This window comes from Phoxinus phoxinus (genome assembly GCF_949152265.1).
Source record: "Phoxinus phoxinus genome assembly, chromosome: 6".
In the NCBI taxonomy this organism is placed as follows: Eukaryota; Metazoa; Chordata; class Actinopteri; order Cypriniformes; family Leuciscidae; genus Phoxinus; species Phoxinus phoxinus.
In genome coordinates, this window is record NC_136881.1 from 33,108,406 (window position 1) to 33,136,059 (window position 27,654).

At 39.4% G+C, this 27,654-nt stretch overlaps 2 protein-coding genes across 3 annotated transcripts; one reads left to right on the forward strand and one right to left on the reverse strand.

Moving 5' to 3' along the window:
* Positions 1–24: 24 nt before the first annotated feature.
* On the forward strand, positions 25–21,968 carry prr36a (proline rich 36a; the record flags this gene model as incomplete). Its single annotated transcript, XM_079617343.1, has 6 exons — positions 25–355; positions 9,198–9,914; positions 10,192–10,279; positions 16,042–16,199; positions 16,300–18,924; positions 20,944–21,968. Exons 2-6 carry the CDS (start codon positions 9,311–9,313, stop codon positions 21,966–21,968), a joined length of 4,500 nt encoding a protein of 1,499 aa, XP_079473469.1. The 5' UTR covers positions 25–355; positions 9,198–9,310.
* Positions 21,969–22,044: 76 nt separating this feature from the next.
* On the reverse strand, positions 22,045–27,037 carry cUnh19orf67 (chromosome Un C19orf67 homolog). 2 transcript variants are annotated; one of them, XM_079617345.1, is made up of 7 exons: positions 26,867–27,037; positions 26,583–26,766; positions 26,185–26,329; positions 26,000–26,100; positions 25,585–25,764; positions 24,952–25,113; positions 22,045–24,715 (listed from the first exon to the last, which is right to left on the reverse strand). In XM_079617345.1, exons 1-7 carry the CDS (start codon positions 26,970–26,972, stop codon positions 24,571–24,573), a joined length of 1,023 nt encoding a protein of 340 aa, XP_079473471.1. In that variant the 5' UTR covers positions 26,973–27,037; the 3' UTR covers positions 22,045–24,570. The 2 variants fall into 2 exon arrangements, with proteins under 2 accessions (XP_079473471.1, XP_079473470.1); XM_079617344.1 differs by having other exon boundaries at positions 26,583–26,769; positions 26,867–27,034.
* Between the last annotated feature and the right edge of the window lie 617 nt (positions 27,038–27,654).

Consider the following 27,654-nt stretch of genomic DNA (forward strand, 5'->3'; position numbering starts at 1 on the left):
TGTAAAGTGACATCACTGCCCTTTGAAGTGAATTTCGGTACTTGACCCCATTGGATGAAAACCGGGAGTCCGATGGGCTTTTTGGTAGCTTGTTCCTTTTTTGTTTCTTAATTGCCACGTTAGTAGTTGATTAACTTCCTTCACACTGGTTTCAGCTCAAGGTGAAACGCGAGAGTAAAGCAGCGGGCTGAGATAAAGGTTGTTTTTTTTTGCACGTTTGTGTATTTTAAGCAGTTTGCACAAGGAACCTCACGGCTCCCGTATCACCTTGTCGCCGGTGTGAAGTCGTGGATTGCCTGCTTTTCCAGATTGAAGCAGAGTAATAGAAACAGGACGCTTTTAAAACCATCTGAAGGTAAATCAATGGCATTATAGAGCATGTTTACTTTGCTTATCTTTCAACCTGTTTGCCTGGTTCAAATTCTCTGTTCATATTGTCACTTCATTCGGGACCAAAATCAACTTGGTTTGCATTCGGTTGTCGTTCTGAATATTTTCTCGTATCAGGTTCGGTTTCGATCGGATTTTGCATGTTTGGGCTGGGCTGGGCTTTTAAAGGATGTATCGATTTATAGGCTACACACATGGTATGAACTGAACAGCGGCCTGCGCTCCGTTTGTTACACCGATTATTATTTTTAATATACGTTTGTAGCCGTTTAATCACTGCGCGTGAAGGGCATCGTAATTACTCCAATGTTTCGCGTGGCTGCTGCGGACGGTTACATGTTACATGTGCTCGGATAAAAATGTCCTTGCAGGAATTTTTTTTCTTGAGCATAAAAGGATAATGTTTTCTACAAAATAGCCTATGAATACAACATTCATCGGTCCTAAATTCAAAGAAATCGCTGCATTTTGTGGGGGGTTTCTATTGTAGTCTATATATGCTCAGCAGTTCTTGAGAATTACAATATTTTATGTTGAGGAATTCCAATCCCTGTTTTAATCGAAACGCGCATAATGATTATTAATCGCTTGATAAACGAATCTAGTAGGCTACACGCTGGTCCACAACATAGCTAGCTGTCCTGTGTTATTCTTACCCGCCTCGCCTCTCTCTATCCGACTAAACTTCTAAGCTCAGAGAAAATCGATAGTATAAGTGGACTCTCATGGATTGCCGTTGTTTGATATGGTCATGATGTGGACCGCCTGTGGTAGGCTACTTATCCTGAGCTTGTCTGGTCAATGCCACGTTTTGACTAGAAATTATCGTTTGAATCGTGTTGATGTCGTTCTGTGTTATCACCATGCCCTTGTAACGCCAGTCAGTATGTAGATAACAGCGTGTCTATCATCACACCCTGTCTCTGTTTACATTCTAGGCTTCAGTAGAAGTTCATGACCGCTTTTAGCGCTAATGGCCCGGATATTTACGCGGCCGCTCCGGGAACTGTTGCCCATTCACCAGCGATTCTTTCATGAGCGGTCGTTTTGTGTGAAAAATTATAATTTTAAGGTGCATTCGGTGATTCCTCCCATATTAACAGGGTTGACATAAAGATATGGAAAGCACGTTTTAGAAATATCCTTAAAATGTGGTACACTAGATGAAGACATATCAGTCTTCTTCCAAAAGAGTTAATTCTACACACCATGGGCGTGGACATGTTGAGATCACGTGACCAGTGGAATTATTTAATTAACCAGTTAGCAATTGTAACAATATTAATACATTGACTTTAAGTCAGTAGCCTACTCAAAACAGTATGTGTCAGTAGCTACTTCTAAACACAGCAAGCTAGCAAAACAAGTTAACAGCATGGTCCAGATTGATAGAATAGACTGGTAGGCTGTTCGAACCGAAAAAATTCAAGTGGGGAGAAAAAATGCATCCAGGGCAATAGGTGTTACTATCAAGTCCAAAACTGGTACCACCACTGGTCGAATATGAGCCAGCTAATTGTAGCCTTTACAAAAACTTGCTGAGTGCACCTTTAAGTAACTTGCAAGAGATCAAATTCTTTACAGGGTATTTTTAAACACTCTTGTCTATGCCATTCAATGTGAATCCACTATGATGTCTTGTTTAGCCCATAATGGTCTATTGTGTTTCCCAGTTGTCTGTAATGGCAGCTGTTGTTGTGCCCCCCCCCCCCCCCCCCCTTAAAAAAAACCCCTGATTGACCTGACCAAACAATCCAGAGCTAAAACCAGTTTGATGCTAGAATAGTAGAACCGAGTACATGTGAAAATTTCATTGTAATGTCTATACTTGTCCTAGTAGTACATATGAAAGCGCTATATAAATGCCTCATTCTATTCTAAAATGTATGATAGCCCCTCTCTGTTTCAACGTGTGCCTGAGCTCAGGTCAGTCAGAATAGGGTTGAGCAGGGACAGCTGCTGTCAATGGTTGTTTTAGCCATACTTCTTTGATAGCTTTGTTTAAACAGGACATTTTTTTTACCAATCTCTCTTGCTGCTCCATTAGACTTAGGTATTTTAGCCGATAGTGTTATGTATCGATTTATTGTGCTTTCTATTGCATCCTGTGAGCTAATGATTTCATCACTTGTTGAGTCATCTTGGGCTGGAGCCAAAACAGGTTTTGTTTTTTGTGGTTTTTGTATTTTGGTGCTGCTCCTTCTCAAGTCTGTGGTCGGTGAGTGCATTGACGAATGTTTATATGTGAATAAAAGCCTAAATTCAATCTCTTCATCATAAAGCAATCGAGTCTCTTCAGAGAATTTGGACTAAAACACTCAATTCATATGGATTAGTTTTACAATTCCTTTTATGAACTTTTTTTAAGCGTCAAAGTGGTAGTTGCGTAGCTGTCAATGGAGAGACTGAAATCTCTGATTGAAAAAAATCTTGGGTTTGGAACGACATAAGGGTGAGTAAATGATGACAGAATTTATTTTTGGATTAATTAACCCTTTAAGGGTGTTTGTATGCAATATGCATATTTATCTATTGATGTCCTGGCCAATACAGCAGTCACAGATTGGACCATTTAACAGCTTTTGAGATGTCTGGTTGGCTTCAGCTTAGCCGTGACCTCATGGTGAGGTGGTCGAGTTGGACAAGCAGATGCACAGCCCCAATTCTCTGTAGTAGATTAATGAAATAAACCACGTCATCAAATCGGTTTGCTCATTCACCAGTCCACTGCCTTACTCTCATAATAACCTAGTTTTGTGTAAACTCGATTGACTCCACTTCCAGTAATGTGAATTCCAGACAATCATTAAGTCCTGGTACGCTTTCGTTTCTTGTGAAATGGCTTCCTGAGTTTTTACCATCGGGATAATCTACTTGGTGCTTGACGTCAGTTTTACATTTGGAAAGAACATTTTGAAATACCCCTTTATTATATTAAATCATTTCTGGTGGTTTTATAACCCCCAAATCTGCTGAAACCCTGCCACTGACATAAGAGCTTTTAACTGTCAGCTAACCAGTGCTAGATATCTTGGCAGAGAGTTTGTTTGTGTGTGTTTTTTAGATGGAACCGATGTCCTGTTTTAATCCTCCTGGGCTCAGTTTCTATCCATCACAGCGTCCTGCTGCGTGTCCAGTATGCAAACTACACCCAAACCACGCCACCATTCACCATCTGTTCTTTCTCTCCTTCCCTCTCTCAAAACTCCCTCCCTCTCCATAACATCTTCTGACGCTAATCTTTTTTGTCCATCTTGAACACGTGAGATGGTTCCAGCTTTCTCTTTACTCAATTTACGCTCAGAAAGTTAAGTTTCTTCAAAATGCCTTTTACACCACTTTTACTTCTGTCCCGTGTCGTTTTGCAGCCTCTTTCTGTCCAATATCTCTCATGTTGTTTTGGCAGCCCCGTTCTGGCTGTGCCCAGCCCCCGTCAGCATGGTGCGCCGCACACAATGAGGAATGTCCTCTCTTAATCCTTACATTAGGCATGGCAAAATCAAACCCTTCTGGGTCATTAAGCCCCATTCACACCCTATACTGAGACAACACAGACGGCTCGCTTGTCTGGAGTTAATCCCGTTGGATGAGTGGGAGCAGGGTCGTCACGTTTCTTCCTGTTTATCTGCATCGTTACTACCGTTTCACACTCCCTGAAGTCTGACACTTCAGCTCGACACCACACACAATACTGACCCATTGCCCTTCCCTACTACACCAATTAGTATATTACCAATGCAAATTACAGTACTAATGACGACAGGTTACTTTGGATTGACCACAATAAGAACTGAAACCTGCTAAAGGAACTTATGTTAATGGTGGAGAACATTTACAACATGCTGATTTGTATGGGTGTATTTTATCTGTAAAGGTGTGTGTTTGTGTGGAGAATCAGAAAGTTGAGAAATCACACTCACCACTGGTGACTGTTTTATTACTTTGAGCATATTAAAGACACCCCCCCCCCCCCCCCCTTCCTGCGAGGAGACTATTTCGCATGGGCAGTTTTCACTCTCACAGTTGTGGGTGTATATGAATGTTGCGACTTCCTGTCTCTTGTCCGTATTAAGGAATGTGGTGTGCTCATAAACATGCTGAGATGTAGCTCAGGGAGAAAGATGGGAATCTGGGTTTTCTAGCACTGCGCAGCATGTTCCATTTTGTTCTGGGATGTAACTGATATGCAGGCCAAGACAGAATCTGAAGAGAACCCCCCCATATTTTCCTTTGCTGATTTTGGAAAATAAGCTGCTTTATGCAGTTTATTAAATGTTTTTGCTATTTTGATTATGCTTTAAGCTACTTATAAGAGTTTAGTACTCTGTTGCACATTTGACTGTTTTTTTTAAATCCATTCTGAAGATTTTCCTTTAAAATGAACACTGAACACTGTCGGGCCTAGTTATTACTGGCTGCCGTTTTCTAAATGGGAAGTGAAAGTAAAAAGTGAACACCCACAGACTGATGCCCATGCAAATTTCAGAGGGCAGTGTGCAAATTCTGAACAGTGAGTTATCAACTTGAGACGCAGGTCAGTCTGAAAACAAGTCCGAGCTTACATGTGTATTCAAAATATTATTTGTAATAATTTGCCATTTCATTATTTGCAGATTTTCTTATATCATTCAAAAGTTTGAGGTCAGTAAGTTCGTTTCTTTTCTTTTTTCAGTAAGGATGCACTAAATTTTAAAGATTTATAATAAAAAAATATATATATTAATCAGAAAAAGTACTGAAAACTGTTTTAAACATTTAGCAGCACAACTGTTTCTGAAGGATCACGTGACACTGAAGACTTTGCATCACAGGAATAAATTCTTTAATATATTGCAAAAGTTATTTTAAATGTAAATATTTCACAATGTATATTACAAGATTACTGTTTTATTGTGCTAGCAGCCTTCTAAAACCTAAAATTACAAATGGGACCCCCTACGGTCTCATGGACACGTGCATTCAGCAACCATTGTAAGTCCACAAGATCGAAAGTGCATATGAGGTGGGCCATTTCTGACAGGGCTGTAGGTGTAGCGTAAGCTCAGGTGAGATTTAACGAGTTTAGACCAAAATTAACGAATTAGAAGTGGGAAAGAGGATTTCGATATAAGAGAAAAGGAGCTACATATACGTCGGGTCAGAGGTCACCCTTCCGCCGGAACTCGACCCTCTCGTGAACGTGATGGATGGATGGATGGATCCGCTTTTTGGAGCTTCAAAAACTCGCCCACTATTCAATGTCGTTGGGAAAAGCCAGGATATGATTTAATATAACTCAGATTGTGATTGGGTGAAAGAAGAAAGTCATATACACCTAGAATGTCTTGAGGGTGAGTAGCTAAAATATGGGATTATTTTCATTTCCTTTTAAGAAAAATTGAATTTGCTATGCGAGCTGTTTTGGACCTGCCAATTGAAATATGCACATCATTTTAGTCTTTGGTAAGAGCAGGCTCATGGAGTCAGTGTGGGAGTCCGATGACTAATTGTCTAATGTGTAGGGAGTAAAAGAGAGGGAATAGGAGGGGTGTGTGTTGCTGCACTCTTTCAGTGTTTTCATGTGTTGATCTCTTAGGAGTGCGTGTGCCAGTGGTAGCGTTGTGAGAGCACTGCCTTGTATGGGCAGATTGTATGAGGGGTATGTGTTTGTCGTTTCTGTCTGCTTTTTTACCTCTGGTGAAATCCGTTTCGTTATTCGATCCCCCATTCCGATTATTATTTTTCCGTTTTCGCCAGGTAACATCAAGTTACAGATGATAACTAATTTGTGAAATTACAAGTTATAACTAAACTTAACAATTAGAATGAGGATATAGATATATATTTGTTAAACAGAGGCCTGGGTCCTGCTGCTGGCTCTTATTACAAGAATGCAGGATGTGGCCAACTACAGCTGCATGGAAATAGCTGCATGTCTGTCTATGACAGTTGCTTATGGCTGTGCAGGAATTTGGGTTTGCAAGGTCTCGCTATTTGTTCCTTTTTCATTTTGTATCAGTTTCTCTTGCACAGATTCTCTAGATAGAATGTGACATTTGCTTTGTGCGTGTGTGTGTCTCTAGCTGTCGTCTGCAGATGTTTCTGAACTGCTTAGTGGGACGCTGTCACAGCAGTCCATCAAACCACTACACTAAGTAAAAGGACACACACTTTGGAAAGGACGTTCCCATGTGGAAAGCAGCTTTGTAAACTTAATTCAGCTTCTTTTACTTCAGATCTGATGACACCAGAAGTTTAATATAGGGCTAGGTTTAGGATTAGGGAAGCACGTTTTAAAATGTCCTCATGGCACCTTTTATAATCCTCAGTCTATACATGTAAATTCACTAATCCAAACAAATAACAGATTAAGATATTGGACAAGACAGGCATGTGGTTTAATTAGAGGCAGACACGGTTACTTTCATTGAAAAACTGCAAATAGTAATTTTTTAAAATCTGGTTCTCCAAGCCTGGAAAATCATACATTTTCCTAGTTATGCTGTGCTCTACAATATCATATAGCTATTGTTTGCTCTTAAACCATGGTCATTTAAAAAAAAAATTGAGTGACTTGTTTCTTTGAGTCAGTTCTTTTAAATTAATTGGTTGATTTGATTCATGCATGAGTCTGAAAGACTCATTAGCAGATCAGTCTTGAATCAAATAGATAAATGGCTGAAAAGGCCATGGAAAAATCACAGAAATTTGTTGGTTGAAGTTGGTTCTGTTAAAAAATAGACATTCGTTCTTGCCATCTGTGGTTCCATGAAGAACCTTTAACATCCATGGAATCTTTCCATTGCACAAAAGGGTCTTTACAGTGGATAAAGGTTCTTTTAGATGTTAAGATGTTCTTCACACTAAATTTTATTTTATTTTTATTTTAAGAACTGTTCACTGAAAGGTTATTTGGGGAATCCAAAATAGTTTTATATGGCATCGCTGTGAAACCTACTTTTGGAACTTTTATTTTTAAGTGTGAACCGATTTGGTTTGGATGATAAAGTAGGCTTTTTTTCATGAGCACCTGAATGTTCTCACAAGTGCTTTTGCTTTTGATTTCCCTGATAGTTCTCATTTCAGTTTAACTTTATGTACAAAAATAACTAAAACTGAATTTTTTTTTTTTTTAAATAACGTTATAGACATGGAAAAACAAAACAAAGATGTTCATACTATTTGGAAAATATAAACTTAAAACTAATTAAAAATATTAATAAGAGGTGAGAGAGATGGATTGATATTCATGGGAAGCTGAACTGTGATGTAAAACAGCTGGATTCATTGCTGCAGATATTCTCTTGTTTTCCAATTATCTGTGCCGTCCAACCTTTTTTTTTACTTTTTTACTCTTCTCTGACTAAATTGGATGTCTTTTTTTGAATGTCCCCTGGTTGATCTTCACATCCACATGGAGACACAGCAGCAGGGCTGCTGGGTAATTTCTGTGCTGTCCTGGACAGAACGATGACCTCCCAATTCATCATCTTGGCCTCTAGGATGACAAGTTTTTTCAAGAACTTGTCACCCATCTTTGTTTTCTGTCTCTTGAGTGACTTCCTTCAACATTTTATTCACAGTTTTTTTTTTCACTCTTCTTGATTCTGTCACACACACTTGAGCCCACTCATCTCCTGCATGATGATGATTTAAAATTAGATTTCTCTGCTTTCCCTGCTCATCATTGTTACTTCATCCCACTATTTTCCCCTTTCTTTATTTGCTTTCTGGAATGGTGGCTTGGGCTTGTTGAAGAGCCAGAACAATAGCTCAGCTGCTTGGGCCATCTGTATGGCTGCAGACGAGGAACAGATCTGATGCAGAGGAGGAGGGGAAGGAGAATGGAAGAAAGAGGGGGGTTGTGGTTATGTGGTTAAGGAGTAAGACAAGAGGATTCTGAATAAAGGAGTTTGGAGAATGGAGAGGGGTGAATGGGTGCAAAGCCCCCCTCTACACCACATTGACCCTTTATCCTTCTTTCTTAGAGCCCAAATTCCACACTTTTTTTGCTGACAAGCTTTTGCATCAGTCCCCAAAAGGATTTTTTGTTGTTGTTGCATAGACTTGCATAGTGCAGTGCTCCAGTAAAAGAGTTATATTGAAATTTTCTTTTAGAATTCTACCAAAATTTTATTTGGCTTGAAAATGGTCTACTGTCTGGGACATACCGGTAGGTGTTTCTTCACTTATGACATAATCTCTGTTTACACTTGGCAGACAGGAAATTACTAGTTTGAATGAACCAGTAGATAAAACCTACAGTCCAGATAATGGCATCATATTTATGTATACAGTAGCAGGTGGTGGTGATGATGGCTCTGTGTAAATAATCCACCCAATTTAAAGCTATAAATCATCTTAATATCCTGATATTTTTTATATATATATATTTTTTATGGAGCCATTTCTGACTGATGTATTGGTGAATGAAATGAGTGAGAAGTGAATGGCAATGTTATAAGTTGTAAAATGTACAGTGATCAATATTCCATCCTGTAATAATGCACTAAATTGTCACTATTTTTGGCAACCACAGATATTTAACTTTATATAACTATTTTAAAACTACCGTGACCTGGATGTGATCTTTTTTGTATTTTGGTTCTTTCATAATGCACCATTTCCTGTTTTTCCCAAGTCACCATTCATGAGGATGGTTCCCTTTAGAAAACACTGCTTCCCATTTAACTTAAAGTTCTCTCTCAGTGCAGTGTTTATTTTTTTCTTACTCTAAATACTTGAAAGTATTTTATTCTATTACACATAGCAAAAGCTTTTCTCTGCTAAACTGATTGTATTCGTGTCTTTTTCACACATTTTTACAGGGCAATTGTTGAGTTGGTGAACACATCTGTTATCCCTGGGTTCAGTGTGTGAGCGGCACTGAATCCAGCGAGTGTATCTAGTAGCAGCAGCCAATCGACGGGTAATATTGGAGATGAAACCTGATGGGGTGGCCACATCACCAGCTGAACCAATGGAAACTGAAGGAACAGAACCCGTAACGGATCCAGCCAGCAGTGATGGGGGATCTCCAAATGGCACATCATCACCACCTCCACAACCTGATGAACCCCAAATTGAGCAAGCAGCTCCTCTAACTGGGAAGGAAGATCCTGGGAAAGCAGTCGATGCTAAAAGCAAATCCAAATGCCCAGTCAAAGGCAAGACTACAGCAGCAGGCCCGGCTACCACTGGACCAGGGACACGACCCAAAGCAACCCAAAGCCGTGCGGCTAATGGCCTCACAAAGACTGCAGCGAGTACCCTAACCAAGAAACCCATTCCAGTGGCCACTACTGCAACAGACAAGAAAAAATCCACCACTAATGTTGGACAATCTGGTCCCAGTAAGAAACCTGTTGGCTCTTCTACTGCTGTTGCAACCTCAAGGGCCCAACCTAAAGCAACGACTGTTGGAACTAGCAGATCAATGACAACAACTGCTGCCAGTGGAACAAAGACGGGAACAGCTGTCGGCACAGCCACCAGCCTGACCAGAAGACCCGCCACTAGTGCTGCAACCAAACCCAAAGCCACAGGTAAGATGGCCTGGCATGAGTTTAGTTCTGGTACTTCTAAGTTTTGATTTGGACATGTACAAATAACTAATCGTAATTAGAAAATAATCCATTATTATCATGTGGTAGTTACAACACGCACCTCTCATGGTGTAGTGATCATTATGTGCTTTTTTTTGTAAAATAAATGTAATTTAATTGTGGTTCTTTTCATCATGGCTTTGCATGATATTTCTTTTACGATTTTCCAAAGCAGTCCCAGTGAATTTTCACTTGGAACATTATTTCTTTTCTTCAGCTCCAGCTCCAAGGCCAGCCGCTGCCCCTGCTGCCAAACCCAGCACTTCAGCCACAGCCAAAACCACTGCAGTTCCCAAAACTAACAGGTAAAGCAGCTTTTGGAAGTCTAGATGGTCATTTGAGCTTGGACATTTTACTGTATTTGAATGGAAAATTGAAATGCTGGGAACTGAACAAATATTTGACTTTTATGTGGTTTTAAGGGATCAATAAGGCAGATTTGGATGCAGTCACATTTGGGAACTGCTTTGTGTTTAGGACACCATTTAGTGGAGAAACCATACAGATATCAATGACTGCATGCTTTTTGCAGTGGAATGGTCACTATTGTGTGTCTGGCAGTTATTGGCTCAAGTTTCTGTCCCTTTGTGAGTCATTCTCCCTGAAAGACTGCTTAGTTCAAGCTTAACCAGAGTATAGGCTCAACAGTGCTCTTTTTGTTGATGATACACTCTGGGAATGATAATTGGTATCTTCACTTGAGTTAGACTGCTTTTATGATCCAAGTTAGCAACATTAGCAATTATGTCCGTCTTTTTTGTCTTTAGTCTCTTGTTTATTACTTCCATCCCAACATAAAATTTTATTTTGCAGTTTTACTTAATCTTTATCAGAATCAAATGTTTGGGACTGATCAGTTTTATTTATTTCCCCATCTCACAAACATGTCCTTCCCCAATTTATTACTATTTATTCTTTCTTTTATGATTAATAATGCCTATAACACAATGAAAACACAAACTGCATGTAAATTAATTTTTTTTATATTACATCATTTTAAATCAGTCATGGAATTTTTCTTTGTTGCTCAGATCTAAAATTCACTTTGAGTGTGCTCTTTGATAGATTTATTATTAAAAAAACTCAATTATATTAATTTAAGTAATCATAAATGACTGCATGACGTTGAAGTCATTGGCGAATAAGTTTGGGAACCTTGTTTTGAAGAGAGCTAAACTGTTTGTTGCAGATGATTACTTCCATATCCGATCTCCTCAATTGTACATAGAGTAAATGTGGTCAGCCAGTTAATGTGGATGTGATATGACTGGTCTTATCCGCTGATTACAGATTATGTGCTTAATTCGATGTATTTATGTGGTAATGTCAGTTTACAAGGCTGTTTAGACTCCCTTTTTATAGTGTGTTTTAGGCAAACTACAGGGTGTGGTTTGTGTGCACTGTGCTTCTGCGTTGACTCTGAATTCACTCTTGAATGAAATGCTCAGAGAATAGAGAAATGGATTGTGAATCGTGTGATTTATGAGTACTCATTTGATCTTTGTTTAGATGGTTATGTTTTCCTTTGATGCATGTCACACAATGGATATCCTCACTGTAGCTTCAAATGAAATGTTTGCACTGCAGAAACACAATCACGCCCCCACTGTGGGAAATGTAAACTAGTTCCATCAAAGTCTTCTCATGATTCAACTACAGCTTCTCCTCCTCCTCTTATCTTCGCTTTCACGCTTACTTTTCTTTCTGGTATACTATGTGCCAGCTAGATATTTTAAGGCATTTCTAGGAGAAGGAGATATAATTTTTTCCTGTCTATAGGAGGATCTTTGTTGACATCTTTGTACGCATGCGCCAGTGGTTGTGTGGCAACAAAACAAACAGTATGGTGGGCTGTAAAGACGCGACGAGCACTTTCAAGAGAGTTAGCGGGCGAAATCCACAATATATAAGCACTTTAACATCTTAAGGCCGGAGGAGGTTTGGAGAGAAGCTCAAAATTTGTATTGGTGACAAAATCAAAGTTATTCAAAGCCCATATGAGATCTGGGATGACAAAAAACGTTGGTCCGACTCGCCCGTGTCTTGGCCACCAATCTGCTGGGGAGACATTTATTCTTATTTAATAGAAACCCCTGGACCCTTCATTCATGAAAGATTAAAGACTTTCAAAAGTCTGTAGGCCTATGATTATTTTGTTTCTCGAAAAGTTGGGCCGATCTTTTCTGCCAAACAGAAAGCAGTGCTCGTGCTAAAAGACACCTGAATCAGAACGCGAAAACATATGACTCGGTTGATTTGACATTCAGTTTTATTTTATTTTTTTATTCAATCTTCTATAAATACATGGTTACTAATATTAATCATGAACAAATTAGCCTTTTTTATTCTATTTTTTTTATTCAATCTTCTATAAATAGTTACTAAGATTAACCATGAACAAATGAGCCTCACAAACTCGATCAGAAGCTGAAGGAACTTCTTCGGAGCGTCCAGGTTCAATCGCCTAATTGCACACAACCACTTCATTTCTTTCGTTTTTCGTGATCCTTTTCGGATGGAATTCGAAAACTTTTTATCAGGCCCCCAACGAGCCGTACAATCGACCACACAGCAAGAGTGAACCATCCTCTTGTCTAAAGCCTCCTCCAAACGTGCAAAACAATCAAATTACAGGTATCTAGCGGTGTTTCTTGCCACACGATTCCCATGATGCAACGTGACAAACATAAACAATGACGTCACAAAAGATCCGCCTATACTAGATAACATTGTGATTGTGTGGTAAAAGAGGGTTTTTGGCCAGGGTTCTGCCACTTTTATTAGACCAACCATCTTGCTCACTCAGTTTGTAGTTTCATGGGATTTGGATAAGTGCTGTTCTCACCAAATCAAATTTCCTTTTGTATTTGGAGTTTTTCTGTCTAGGTTGCAAAGTGAGCCTCTTGAATTTTTAGCCTACGGGAGTCAGAGCATTTTAATTTCCCTTGAACTGAGCTTCTGGTTAGCCTTTCTATTTGTTTTCCTTTTTCCTTTGCTGCAAAATTACTAGTAAACCAGATGGCCTTTGTCACATTATACCACACAAGACAAATGTTTAAATATGAATGAGCTTATAAATTTTAAAATGGTGCTAATGAGGTTGAAAATAAAAACATCGAAAACCCTTAAAGGTCCAGAATGAATGGTGCAGTTAAAAGTGTGTGAGTGTCAATGTTTTAAAGCAGTGTGTAACTGTGCAAAGGAAAACCACTGCCCGATGCTCTGCTGAACACTTAAAACAAAAAACAAATCCAGAACAGTACCTTCATCCTTATGGCCATTACTTAATTAAAGCTTAATTATTGATATGCAGATGTCTGTGCCAGTGGGTGTTGTGTTCTTTTCCATTGAGTTAAAGGCAGATTGCTCCTATAGGAACGTCTTTGACCTCTTAACCGAAGAAAAGCACAAACTCTACTATCATTCACAGAGCGTCGTTTTTACATTTTATTGTCATCTTAAACTTCTCGACCAATTATTTTGTTGTATAGGACTTGGAAAAATAGGTACATAATGGTCTACCATGTTATTGTCGAGTCTTGTCTTTATCAAAATTGTAGACATGGCAATTTGTGTTCTGTTTGGCCAGAAATAATGAGCCCTAATCAGGCAAAGGTTTTTGTAAATACCTAATTCTTTGAATGCCTGAGCTTTTGAGGTCAGCATGTCTGTGGAAACTGCTTGTTTCGTACTCTCCAGCTGCATAATTTGAATCGAGTTGTAGCCATATTGCGACAGAAATGAAGATAAAGATGCAAAGCTGTTTACTTTAGTTGCTATGCTACATTTATCTTATGCCTTAATGCTCTCCTGTTATATTAGTTGCCCTCTATTTATGTAATGTGATTGCAGTCCTAAGTTCTTTTCCCTATTGTTGTTTATTCTGCTTTAATTTGACCAAAGATGGTTTAATCAGTGTCCTAGAAAGTACAAATAAATGTAATGTAGGTCATGGAATTGTATTGGGAAATTCCAGTTCTTTTGTTCTCATTCTTTTTACAATTGGCCGTTGTTTCAGAATAATTTGTGGGGGAGATGTTATAGCCTTGGCATGTGGGGTCTATTGTGCACTTCTATAAGGAACGCGCTCATTGCCTGTATTGTCTTCGCGAAGAGCTGGAGTATGTCTTCTGTCATGGTTATTGGTGTGGAATTGAGCATTCCAACATGCTTCATATAGTTCTTATCTTTTGAAGTTCTGGAAGATCTGATTCTTGCTTACAAAAAGTATTTTATGATGTTTTTGATTATAAAGATGAATGCAAAGGTCATGACATTTAAACAGACGTTAATCTTTTCCGATGGCATTCCGCAGCGTTTAATGCAATTTACGCTGCATTCGTTTTTTTCCGGCCATCCTTTGGCATTACGTATGATTGATCACACTATCATTCATTCAAGTGCTAATAAACCTTTTGGACGCAATAAGAAGCAAAAAATAACTCAAATCTGCACTGCCGCATTGTGAAGCGGCTCTGTGAACAAACACCTGTGAAACCTGGGCACAGAATGCCGCTTCAGACAGCGCAGAATGGACATTCTTTTGCATTTGAACGGACAAAATTGTTGAAATGCCTGTTATTGGCGAATATCCTCGTAAGCAGAGTCTTAAACAAATAAAAAACAAAACAAAAAAAGTGTTAAACTAATGTCTAAAATAGATTGTGTCAGGTCTTAAAGTCCCCATGAAATAAAAATGGATTTTTTTGCTTTTATTTTAGCTTTACTGTTATCTATCACCTAGTGTGCTCAAACAATGACAAATCCACATTTAGAAGATGTAAGCATTCAAAAATTAATAGTCATTTTGATGACATCACTGCACTTCAGCTTCTCATCAGATTTTCTGGCCAATCAAATGCTCTCTAAATTATAAATAGACGCTGAAGTTGCTGCTAAAATCGGTCACTCTTAACAGATTTACTATTTGCTACATGGTGTAAAGATGCTTTCCATTGGGGTGAATGAAGTCTGGTTTCATGTTAGTGAAATGTGGTCAATGTGAATGTTACATTTATAAAAATATATTAACTTGTTATTAATATATTAGGTGTCGATTATTGCCTATTTTTTTTTAATCTATTGACAGCACTAAAAACTAAATATAGATGGTCTACACAACAGTTTCCCCTGCATATTACTCTGATTATTATTGTCTTACTACTTTTAGTTCTTCTGATTAGTTGCAGCCTGTTATTTAGGTTAGTAGCTTGTAACTGTTGTCTGGGATTCACTAAATGCAGTGAATACAGTGGCACTGAACTGTGACCATATAAAACGTCTAAATAAAATACCAAATAACCATGGTATGTCCAAATAAAACCGACTGTAAAGAACTTTATCAGATCCTATCAAAGTGTTAAGTCTTGGGTCCGGTTAAGGCAAATATGATTGTCGATTATCTAGCTAAGGAACCGCAAGTCTTTTTGACTAAAAAAGCATCCATTAAGTGGCAAGTAACCAAGGCATATAAAATGATGATGCAAGTGATCTTCTGATCACTAATTCTCCCCTATGTGAACATGAAAACGTGAATTAAGAAGCAACTACATTAAGGGAGTATAGGCTAGGCCGAAGGAAATTGATTATAATCTTCCTAATGTGGTCTCTTACCAAACGCTTTACCCATCCCCACTCCTATTTTATTCATCACACCATTTCTACTCCCTTTTCTAGTTTCCTACTCCAATCACTTTCTCTCAGGTTAGAGAAATGAGAGGTAGATGCATTAGTTGATTAATGGAACCTAGTGGATTGGTTTTCTGTTGCTGCTTGAAATTGCTTTTATGGTACACATGCAGACTACAGATGTACTACCCAAGACAGAAAGCTGGTTTGATAAGAACCTATTTTGTGCATATACCGGTACTGACAAAAAAAAAAAACAGTATCTTGGAAGAACTGTAATGAAACAAATGATTGTACCTTGAAACATAGCTTTTTGTACTTTTTCAATCATACAGTAAAATATCTGAATGTGTAAAACGCATCCAAAATTGAAATGGCAAACATCAAACAGACATCACCCTTTTTCTAACCTGCTCATGACTTTGTGTTCTTTCTTTAGGGCAACTGGAAGTTCTGCCCCACGACCAGCTGCTATATTTGCTACAGGAAGAACTGTAACCAGTACAACTACTTCTACTACTTCAGTTACTAGAACAAGCCGCACTGCTACACAACAGCCTGTTAAACCCTTGGTTACAGCATCAGCTGCTCGGAAAGGTGATGCACCGTTTATTGGCATAAATTACAATTTATGGTAAAGCATTGCTTACTTTTTGCTCATTTCATTTAGTTATCAAAATCTATTTGTCATTTATAGATGTTGGAAAAACGAGCACTACAGCGCCTGCAAAAAGAACAGTTGCCTCAACAATATCTCGTCCTGCTTCCAACAAGCCTTCAAATTCAGAAGCTCCAAAACCGGCTGCAGCTGCCAAACGACCTCCACCTGGCATCAAAGCACCTCAACCCAAACCAGATGACAAAAAAAGTGTACCAACACGTAAGGTGCCCCCAAGTCCACGAAACAATCCCTCACGGCCAGCATCAGGCAAGAATGCTGCAGCGTCTCCTGGTCGTAGACAAGCAGGTGGTGGGGTTGGTGTGAAGCTTCAACCATCTAAACCAACACAGTCTGTTTTGCCACTTGTCAAAGGAAAGTCAGATGATAAACAATCTGCAGCAAAGCCTGATGATAAAGAAGCTGCAGCAGAGTCCGTGCAACTTTCAGCTGCTGCAGTAGCTACTGTTGCTGTAGCAACAGCTGCTGCCATAGCCAGGGAAGAGTCTGTGTCAGGGCCTGAAGTTACTCCAACTGTTGAGAGTTCTCTGGATGCACCAACCTACTCTTTAGATGTGCAGGAAAATGTAGATGTGCAGGTCCCTAATGTAAACTCCCAAAGTGTGCTGGATGTTTCTAAAACAGAGCCTGAGGCTCAAGAGGCTTTAATAGAAACTAGTCCTGCTGAAGTGGCTTGTCCGACATCATCTGCGGTCGATCATGAATCTGAAGAGCATGTGTCTGAAAAAGTTGATGAAAAGCTTATGGCTGTGGCACCAATTGTGCAGGAAGCAACTGAGCAGGAAACTATGACTGCTTCACCAGTTAATGACTCTGTTGCTACTATAGTGTCCTCAGATGTAGAGGTGGCTGAAAAAGCTGAAGCGATTAACGGTGACTGTTATGAAGAAGAAGAGAGAGAAGGTAGTCAGCAAGTATCTTTGTCAGAAATGAGTGGCACCCAGCCTACCGAAGAGTCTCGACCTGGGTCAGCTGGACTTGCTGGGTCTGTTTGGCGGGCAGGGGCCTTGCTTTCGGAGCTTGACTCTGAGGAGGTGAGTTGCAGCCAGCAAGGAGCATCAGAGCTCAGCGCTCCAGGTGTCCTAGAGGGTACGGAAAGCTTGGATGATCTAGGTGATGCAAGCCTTAAAGGAGCTGATGGTGAAGGTGCATCTGTTGGGTCCCCTGACTTTGAGAAGGTTCCAGATATTCTTGCTAACGACGATGACGACGATGATGATCGAGTTTGTGACATGGAGGTAGGGTCAGAAAGAGCAGAGGACTCTCATAGGCAACATCATGACAATGAGGACGATGAAGAGGATGAAGATGTAGAAATGGCAAGTGAGGGCATTACTGAGAGTGGGCTTGAAAGTTATGGGAATGCAGATGAGGATGACTTGACCGAAGACTACAGATTAGACAACTTGAACCGAATCCAGCCTCCTCCCATGGTTCCCTCTGCCCCTCTGGCAACCCAGTGGAACCAGTCTAGTTACTATGCTGATGCCTGGGCCCAGCCACCACAACTTGCCTCTACTCTTCTCTCAAGTCCTTCCTCTGAATGTTGGCAAGCAGACCCAGAGACCCCAACACAAACACCTGCTCAAGCTAAACTTGATGTTAGTTCTGAAAGAGGCTCTTCCTCTCCTCTACCACCAAACCTTTATGATCCTCCAACTTGCTCACCTCAACAAGCCCCACTAAGTGCTGCAGAGGGAGATGTTAGCCCCCAACCAGACATGACACCCTCTCAAACTTGCAAATTTCAGTCTGGTACCTCCAGTCACCCTGACTTAACATCTGATAGTAACAGAGACGCAAGTATACCAGAAGAGGTGGAAGATTGCAACAAGTTCTCCGATACTGAAACCCATTCTAAAGGGGAGCTGCAGCCAGAACCGCTGGACCCTGTCCCCACTGTCCTGCCTGACATCATGCAGGACCTAGGCATCCACCTTGAACATGATGATGAGGAAGAAGAACCAGAAACTCTGCCAGCTGATGATGTACTGGGTGGTCCAGCAACTGCTCCATCATCTCCTTCATCAGCTACAGAGGATGAGGCAAGTGACACGGAAGGTGAAATGCAGATCAGTGAACCTCAAGCTGAGCTACCTGGAACTGGAAATGTCTTTGAAACTGTGCCTGTAGACCACAATGTGTCCAGTCTGGAGGAGCGTGAAGAAATGGGTGGGGAGAATGAAGCTGGTGGTGATAGTGAGACCCCTCAGTCTGCCACTTCTGCTGCATCATATGGCTTTGACTACATGACCTCTAACTCCAATGCCCAGTCATCTGCCGAGAGTTGCAGCAAGAGTCCTGGTATCTTTTCTCTTGAAAACGAAGAGCAGCTCCCAGATGAGGCAAAGGATCCATCTCTTCTTAAAGAGTTGATCCTGATACCTACTACTGCATCCGGGGAAAAGATTGATCATATCAAAAGCCAACATGGGGAGTTCCGGTCCTACCCAGAGCAACATTACATGCTGTGTGGAGAGTCCAGTGAGTTGCCTGAGCCTGATTCAGTACCAAGAGTTGTATCCTTACAGTCAGGTTTGGCTGACCCTTCATCCCCACAGCACCAAGAAGAGCAGCAAGATCTTAACACTCAGCATCCTTACTACTCCACTATATGCGAAAAGACTGATAGTCCCCTGGCAGGTAACGTATAGAGTGCACTTAGGATTTTGTCTAGCTTGGGGTTTCCCAGTTGATGTCTTTTTATTCAGTTAAGAAAACGCTCATTCAATGGTTCCACTTACACAATATGAAACGGATATTAAAATTACATTTATAAGTATATGGCTTAGAACCTGTATGTGCAATAGCTACTACCATTTACACTTGAGGTGACTTTTTCTCAACTATTCTTTTTAAAACTAATAATGGGTGTTGGTCTGAACTGGCATGAAATTGTTTGTTTGTGGAGTCTTCAAAATGACAAAAAGAAGCATTGAAGAAAAATGAACAATGTAATGGACTTTCAACATATTTTGTGTGTATTTATCCAATTCTTTTTTAACTGAACAAATGTATATTCATTGCTTTTTGTATTCTGTTGTCTGTTAACTATAAATGCCATTCTTTCATCCCTCTCCCCTCATCATTATCATATCCTGTCCTCACATGTTTCTCTCTTCTGCACTTTAGGGTTTGCTAACCCCTTCCTTTTTTATGTCTTATTTGGAGTACGTATTGTCTTAGCGTTAAATAAAGGTTAGATGTTTAACATGATTTCTTTTTACTCTGTATGTTTCTTGAGGTTTGAATTTCAAGGTAATTTGCACTGGTTTATTTTAATGCCCACTGTTCATCCATCACTATGGACTTTCAAACTGGTAACATTTGAAGTAGCCAAATGACAACAAAGATTACCTTGTTATATTCATTAGAATTTCATATTAGGGATTTAATATTATGAAACAATGTAAAATATTTAGTACATAAGGATGAGACCCATTCTTGGTATTGTTTTATTTTATTAAAGCTTCAGAGCACATTTGGGTCATAATGGAATATTTGATTTATTCACTTAAACCAGTTGGTACCGTATTTGTTGTGGCATTATAATTCAGTTACTGATACTAAATTGTAAACTTGAACATACACATTTGCACACAAATACATACGTTAAACCTTGTGTAAGTTAATTATTTACACATTTGCACACAAATACATACGTTAAACCTTGTGTAAGTTAATTATATAAAGAAAACAGGATGCTTGCAGCAGAAGAGTTTTTCTTCTATGCCAGTATGTTCCTTCTGCTTGTATTCCTCCTCCGTTCCTTGTTTGATCCCGCCTTGCTCTCAACTCCCTACCATCCAGAGGAGGAAAAACAAGATCTGACCCCATCAACCTTCTGGATCTCACCCTCTATCAAGGTGCTTTAAGTCCTCCACCTCATTTTGTTTTGTTTTTTTAATTCTCCATCTTTGTATTTTGATACTGCTGCTTCTGGAGTAGACTTTGCACACCTTCCACTTTGGGACTAACAGGGTGAAACCGCTTTAATCACTCTGATTATTAACCGCTGAAGCTATTTGAAAGGAGCTGACTTGACATATTTACCTGGACTAATTGGACTTCAGTAAATCCCTATGCTGGGTTGTTCCTAATCCCCAAACTGGACTTGCTTTGCACAATGCACTTTTCTGTAATGTTTCCTGTTTTTAAGCATGCTCACCTCACCAAAGAAATATGCTGTACACTGAGGGGGCTTATTGTGTAAAGCATGTTTTGTTTTATATGCATGGATCTATTGGTGGGTCATGTTTTCTCATTGTTTAAAAAAAAAAGAACATGTTTGCTTTCTGCTGTATTGTAATATGCATGGTGAGCACTCACTTTTGCATGTGTTCAGCTTGTCACATTAAGGGAGATGGTTTACCTCATCAGCTTTTGTTTTCTTTGTTTGCTCTTCACACTAGTTAGTGGTTACTGCATATACAGGGTATAGCCACTTTTATTGCACAAATCTCTTCACAAAATGTCACAAGGTGCACAATTAGTTTTCTTTTTCTGCTACAGTTGTTTCATCTTATACTGCAATCTCACAATTTTGTTTCTACACAATGCTTTTTTTTCTGCTTCACCAAAACCATTTTTAACATTTGTTTTATTGCATTCTGCTTAACTCTCCTATTTTAACATGCTCTGGACTCTATGCTTCATTTACAGAAAGGAACTTAAGCTTTCCGCCACAACCAAATGACTTGCTTTCCATCCAAATGACGATGTCGTCCAAACTTCGTCTCCGGCCACGTGCTGCCCATGTGACCCAACCACCACGACTTCCCACTGACCTCCCACCCAGAATACCAAATGCAGTGACAAACACACAACTTCGATGTCTAGAGCAACACCAACAGCACCTTCATGAGATCCAGCAACGACAGGAGAAACGTAATCGAGAGCAAGAGAGACAAGAAGCGAGAGAGGAAGAACAAGTGAGGAATGAAAGAGAGCAGCAGCAGGAAGAGGAACAGAGGAGAGATTTACTTGAGTTGCAACTTAAGCAGCAGGAACAAGAACTGAAGCAGCGACAGCAGATCATGCAGTGGCAACAAGAGCTTGAACAGCAGCAGCAGCAAAAACACAAGGTGCATACACCAGTCGTCCTCTCTCCTTCTTCAGGACTCTCCACCATCTATGAAACCGTGGAAGCAAGTGACACAGAAGATGAACAGGAGGAGGAGGGACAAAGAGTGCTTGAGGAAGTAGAAGATAAAAGCTCCTTTAATGTGTGTCCTGGAGAAGACATGCAGAGATGCACTGAAAAAAATGACTCTGATGATCCTTATTCACAATACTCAACACCTTCCCCAGAGTCTACTACTCAAGATCCACAGCGAGAACTTCAGGAGATGGACCCTGCATCACATCAAGACAGTCCTTCTCCCTTGGGATTTCCCGAGCAACCTCCACCTTTGGAGTTTGACTGGGGCAAGAAGGTGGACATTGTTCATCAGCTCATCCATCAGACATTACTGCTTACAGGTGATGGTTGCTCGCCCCTTTTTCTGCTCCCTGGACGAGCAGGTGGGACACTCAGCCCCCTCGAAAGCAGCCTGTGGCCCAACTTGTTGCCACCTTTGACACCCCCTTCAGCCACCGTGACGTCTGTGAGCAGCTTCTCACCTGAGGTCCCAGGCAGCTCTGCTCAAGGTGAGTGGACCGTTGTAGAGCTGGAGACACATCACTGAGGAAAGTTCAATAAAAAGCTTCCCAAATAAAGAATTTAAGATGAAGGTCCACCAATAGGGAAGTGCATGTTGTAGCATTAGATTATGATACAGTTTTACGGAGGATGTAGTCACAGATTGCTGGACAGCCTCATCTTATTTCCATTCTGCAGTATTTCAGCAAGTGTTGGAATAGAAAACTGATGAACAAGAACTGATGCTGCAGAACTGGACTATCACCATCTTGCTCTTTCTTTGATTGGTCTTCAACCTGAGAGTTATTCTAGAGCAGTGAGCTTTCATTTCAACTCTCCGCCCACTCAAAAGCAATGGAACACTTACAGTCCTACAGCCACATCTGACCTGCCCCCATGCCTAAAAGCCATTTCCTTAAGGTTTAATTGATATGTCTGGCTGGCTTGAACTACATGCATTTATCTCTTAGTCATTATTGAGCCCTCTACCTACAAGGGAGGCAGAATGCCAACTCAATGACTGAGCAAGTTTAAACAAAATGGGCTCCTTTCTTTGGCTTCTCTGAGCAAAAGATCTGTGAAAAAGATGAGGTAAAATGAAACGTGTAGGTTTTTTTTTTTTTTTTTGCTTGCTCTATGCTTATTACAAAATGACCTAAATGGTTTAATGCAGCTTTTGTGCAATTAAATAGCACAAAATGCTATTATCGAAAAACTCATTGCACAGGCATTAATTAAATCCGCTGGTTGACAAGATTTGCAGGGATTTCACTGCGTAATTCATGGAGTAATTTAGAAATGAAAACTGTAAAATAGAAGACAGTATTACAGATTTTCCAAAGAATGCACAGCTACCTGAAATTTCTAAACATCTTGAGGGTCAAAGATCATTTTTGGTCTTATAAAGAGTGACACATGGAAAATTTGTGACCTACAAAGTAATGATTTGTAGTTTTTTTGTTTTTTTTTCTGGAACTAAATGCACTGCTGTAACATTTTAGAAATAGCTGACACCAGAGCCTTTGACAGTCTAGATTTTAATGTGTTACAGACATGTTGTAACTATATGAGATGACAACTGTGCAGCTACATCAAATAATCATCTTTACTGTGAACCTTCTGAACACTGTGCCTCCCTTACCTGTCCGAATTTTGAATGACTAGTATCTATTTGAGGAACAGGTAGCAGCTCTCATAATCACACTCATGCAGTTTAAATAAACTTTTCTGGTTTGCTGTGCCTCAGATTGACTCCCACATTTAGAGGGCTGGAAGGACTTTTAGCTAAATTAGCAGTCTCATACACTGTCTCACAATAGTCTACCAAGTGTTTACAATCCCTCCTTGGGGTCTAATTGTTTTGTCTTATCTAGTATGAATGGGAAAAATGGTCTTTCACTGATCTGTCTCTGTTTCTCTGCAACTTATCTGTGCGTCTGGAAAAAAACACTTAAGAATTCCAAAGCAAAGGGAATCCAATGGGTCACATTATAAGCAGGCCTAATATGTTCACCCAAATTTAACTTGTAATTAGATGAGTCAGATGTTATTGTCTTTGTGTATCTTTTGAGTTGAGTTGTTTTGTTTCACATCTGATTGAATGAATTGATTTAACTTGGCAATTTTGATTGTCCAGAGGAATGTTAACGTACAATTTTATTATTGGAGCTCATCTCGCCTATATTATCTGTTTTGTCGTTTGTGAAAGTACATGTATATTATTTTTTTAAAGAATCATGTTTGAAGTCGGTTTACTGTATTATGAAGAGAGGTTTTAATTTAATTTGTACAATACTGGTGTACTGCCTGTTTGTCCAGTGCTGTGAACTAGTTTAGAGATTATATATATAGTACTGTTTTTGACACTGTAATTGTAGAATTGTTACTTTTTTATATATATATATATATATCAAAGGAACCACTTTGCTTTTTAATCAGGGAACACACAGGGATTCCAGGTAGATTGACTTTCACTGTATTTTGGCTGAACTACTGTTGTATATAACTTGACATATCACTTTACAAAAAATGTACAGGAAAGCTACTGCATAGAGACAAAAAACAGCAGTACTAACAATGCACTGAAAACAACTCTCTAGCTCTGACTGGGCTGAATTGCAATAAGAAAAATGAAGGAATACAACAACGTTATTCATAATGCTCTGCCCTCTACATTGTTCTTTACCATGTTTTCCAACAACTGTGCAAAGACACAACTTCATCTCAGTGGTACATTTCCCCACTTTTATTGTGTATATTTTTGTAATTTATTATTTTGAAAGGAAGGATTGTTTTATTTCTTTGTATTATAGAGAAGAGTAGGCAGTGGGCCAGGAGGACTGCCAGTAGGTTTTATTTCTGGACTTTGTAACTTGGGTGGCCACTGTATTTTAATGCTTTCATGAAAAATAAAGTTGGTTTGACATTTAATCTTGAAATTTTACTCCGCTTAATGAGCTTTTCATCATTGAACATAACAAACTGACATTGCAGAACAACATTAACAATAGCAATGAACTATAAAATAGTTATTTTGAAAGATATACAGATTTTGGATTTACAACTTCTATCTGTACTCTGTTACTCATCTGATTTCAATAAACCAAATGCTCTTTCCAGAATGGGTGAGGCCCTGAGCAAGCACAACCTCATGTTTTAACGCCAAATGTACCATCTATTTCCGGCGACAGCAGCACCCCCAGCAGGCAGTCTGTGGCAGTGCAGGATGACGGCTCTTCAAATCCCAGACATAACAGCTGCTTGTACTGACCACAAGGGACTGAACACAACACCCTACAAAACATATACACAATGAATTTAGCAGCTAGCTTAACTGTTAGTCCTAAATCACATATGATCTCAAACCAGCTGAGCGCTTGTCTAGGATTGGCTTCAGTTTTTGTTTGCGTATTGTGGAAAGTAGAAACTGTAACTGCAGTATTATAAAAGGATATATGATTAGATAGTAATGTAAGTGATTATAATGCATTTAATCATCTTTTCCTATTGAACTAAGGGCAATACATTACCATTCAGTGATGTCCTCTGGGTCAGGGTACATCTGGACCCACCGACCAATAGACCAAATCCTTGCCACTCTTTTCTCTCTCTCAGTATTTTCTCCCTCGCATGTTCCCTCTCCATCCTTTTCATCTTGTGTCTCAATGACATCCTCGCAGCACAGAAAGTAACTGTGAAGGTAGTAAGGGGTTGTTGTAAAAATTAAGATGTGGCATTATTCAGCGCCAAAATATGACTCGTTCTCTTTTTGAGAATTAACCTGAGATTTGTACTGGAATTTAGAATGTTTTTGGTGTTAAGCTTTTTTTTTTTTTTTTTTTTTTTTAAACCACACTTAACACACACAATATAATTCAATCCCATGCCAAAATGAACAAAAAACTGGATATTTGTTGAGATATTACTCCTACACTGTTATCAGTGTTTCCCTGCGCATCTAACAAAGTTGCTTTGGCTGAAAATGGATGTTTAAATGACATTATTATTAACTAATAACAAGTATTATAAAAACTGATTATAGTAATAATAAAAATTTCTATAAAAATATAAGTAAAAATGCAATAAAATTCCCCTTACTCCTTTTTACAAACAAATGGGATTGGACCTATAAATGACTGTCTCTCTGACTAAACCTCACTTACAACTCTGCACTGTCATATGTCTTTCCTTCTCCTCCCTGTATCTCTCGCTCCACATTCCAGCGCATACGCTTGTATAGCCCAGTACTGGCTGTGGCAAGAAAGGGGGTGGGGCAACAGTACCGGAAGATTGACAGCTTCATGTTGTCTATTTGACACTGGCCAATATAGAAGTGTGAGATACTGTAGAAAGAGATACTTTGTGAAAATCTGCAATGAAGGAAATAGTACTAACAGAAATAATGCAATCCCTGAGTATTTTATGACTGCACTTATTACTATACATCCAAAAAAACAGGCCTCTGACTGAGAACCTTCCTTTTGTGCTAATAAAGGATCCATATCTTCTGACGGACTCTTCCCCGTCATTGATGAGTCTTCTGCCTGTCTTTATCTATGATTTTTAACTAGTTTGTACCTCAGTGGATCAGATTCCTCCAGTGAGACGAAACTGAAGGAGGCGTATAGCAACATCAGCTGTTCCAGACGAGAACACAGTTGCTGAGAGAACTGCAAAAGCTGCGATGGATATAAACACAGAGAATATGTGAGTTATTCCCACAATGCAGAGCGTGAGATGTGCAGAATAAATCAGTCTCTCACCTGTGTGCGAATATATGTGGACAGAGGAGGGCGGAAGGGGTTGGAGTTTCTGGCTGTGGACTCCAAGTAAGTGAAGTACGACTGACAAGTTTGCAGAAACATTGGGACAATATGGACAAACTCATAATTCTGGAGGCAGTCTTGGCTATAACAACAATACATAGAAGAGCAGATTTTTTTATCAGAACACATTTGGCTGTTAAAAAAGAGACCCAATGAAATCTTTTCATGAGTACAGCTTTTTTTTTCTGTGTTGACGTATTTGCTTTTGTAGAATAAAATTTTTAAGAATTTTTTTTCGTCTCGTCTAATACCAAAACAACATACAAATCCAATAACATATGAGACATCATGTAACAGAAAACAATCAAAATCTTCTTTTCGAAATATAACCGCACCTCCACAGAAGCTGTGTTTGAAACTCATCTGCCTTGTTCAGCAAGAACTGAAGTTGGTTTTCTATGGGAGAGATTTTTTCATCAATCATTCTCTTATCCAGAGAGGATGGAGAAGTGTTTCCTGCGGCAGGACCTTCACACAAAAAGGACCTCTCATCACCAAAAGAGGGCGCCATTGTAGTGTCTTCTGTAAACAAGAGCAGTATTTTACTCATCAATGTGGCGCTGGGTTTGGGCTGGAAATGGATAAATAATTAGCAAAAAAAACATTTTTTTTCCAGTACCTTCAACAGTCTGTGTAATCATTCCTACTTCTCTCAAAGACTGGGTTCCTTCATTCTCTTTGCACAGTAAAGACTTAAACTCAACATGCTCTGAGTTTGCCATCATGGCTTAACGTTAATCAGCCAACCTGAAACCATGAAATAATGAGCTCTGTGACAAGAAACGTGTGTAAAATACTTTTAAAAGTAATTGAGGACTGTATGCTTGCTAACACAATCGATAATAGTCTGCATACACGTCAACATGCACGTGACAAAAATTAGTAAAATATGTCATACCTGCAAGGTCACAAACTTTGACGGCTAATTGTTGACTTTGCTTATTAATTTTAGTCTGTACATTGTATTGTGTCTGTGACTAAACTAATAAATACAACATTTTGAAAAATACAAATTATCGTGGCAAGGTGTCGCAGTTTAGAGGTTTGAGTGATTTCACTTACCGTTAGTTACCGTATTTGTATTTCCTCGCCCGTTGTCGTTTTACTCGCCATGACCATATTTGTATTTCCTCGACCGTTGTAAAGCCATCCGTTATGCCCATATTTGTATTTCCTTCTCTTGAACCTGCTAGGACTCCGAAACACTCCTACTTACTAGAAGTAACAAATAAATGTTTTAATTTTACAGTTTATTTAATCTGTGTGCAAACTCAAATCTTAGGTCTTAAGTGGTACGTTAGTTCTGTTGCCGCCATCTCAAGATGTTACTGATGATCCCATGCATCATGATAGGAATAGTTTTAAATTATTTTAAGGAATCGTTTTAAGTAATTTAAAGAATTAGTT

Bases quoted from the DNA above. Each gene is read 5' to 3' on its own strand.
- cUnh19orf67 (XM_079617344.1), bottom strand. From the start codon at position 26,972: ATGATGGCAAACTCAGAGCATGTTGAGTTTAAGTCTTTACTGTGCAAA. The intron at 26,770-26,866 runs GTACTGGAAAAA...TCTTGTTTACAG, and splicing joins GATTACACAGACTGTTGAAG to AAGACACTACAATGGCGCCC. The intron at 26,101-26,184 runs GTGAGAGACTGA...TATCCATCGCAG, and splicing joins CCACATATATTCGCACACAG to CTTTTGCAGTTCTCTCAGCA.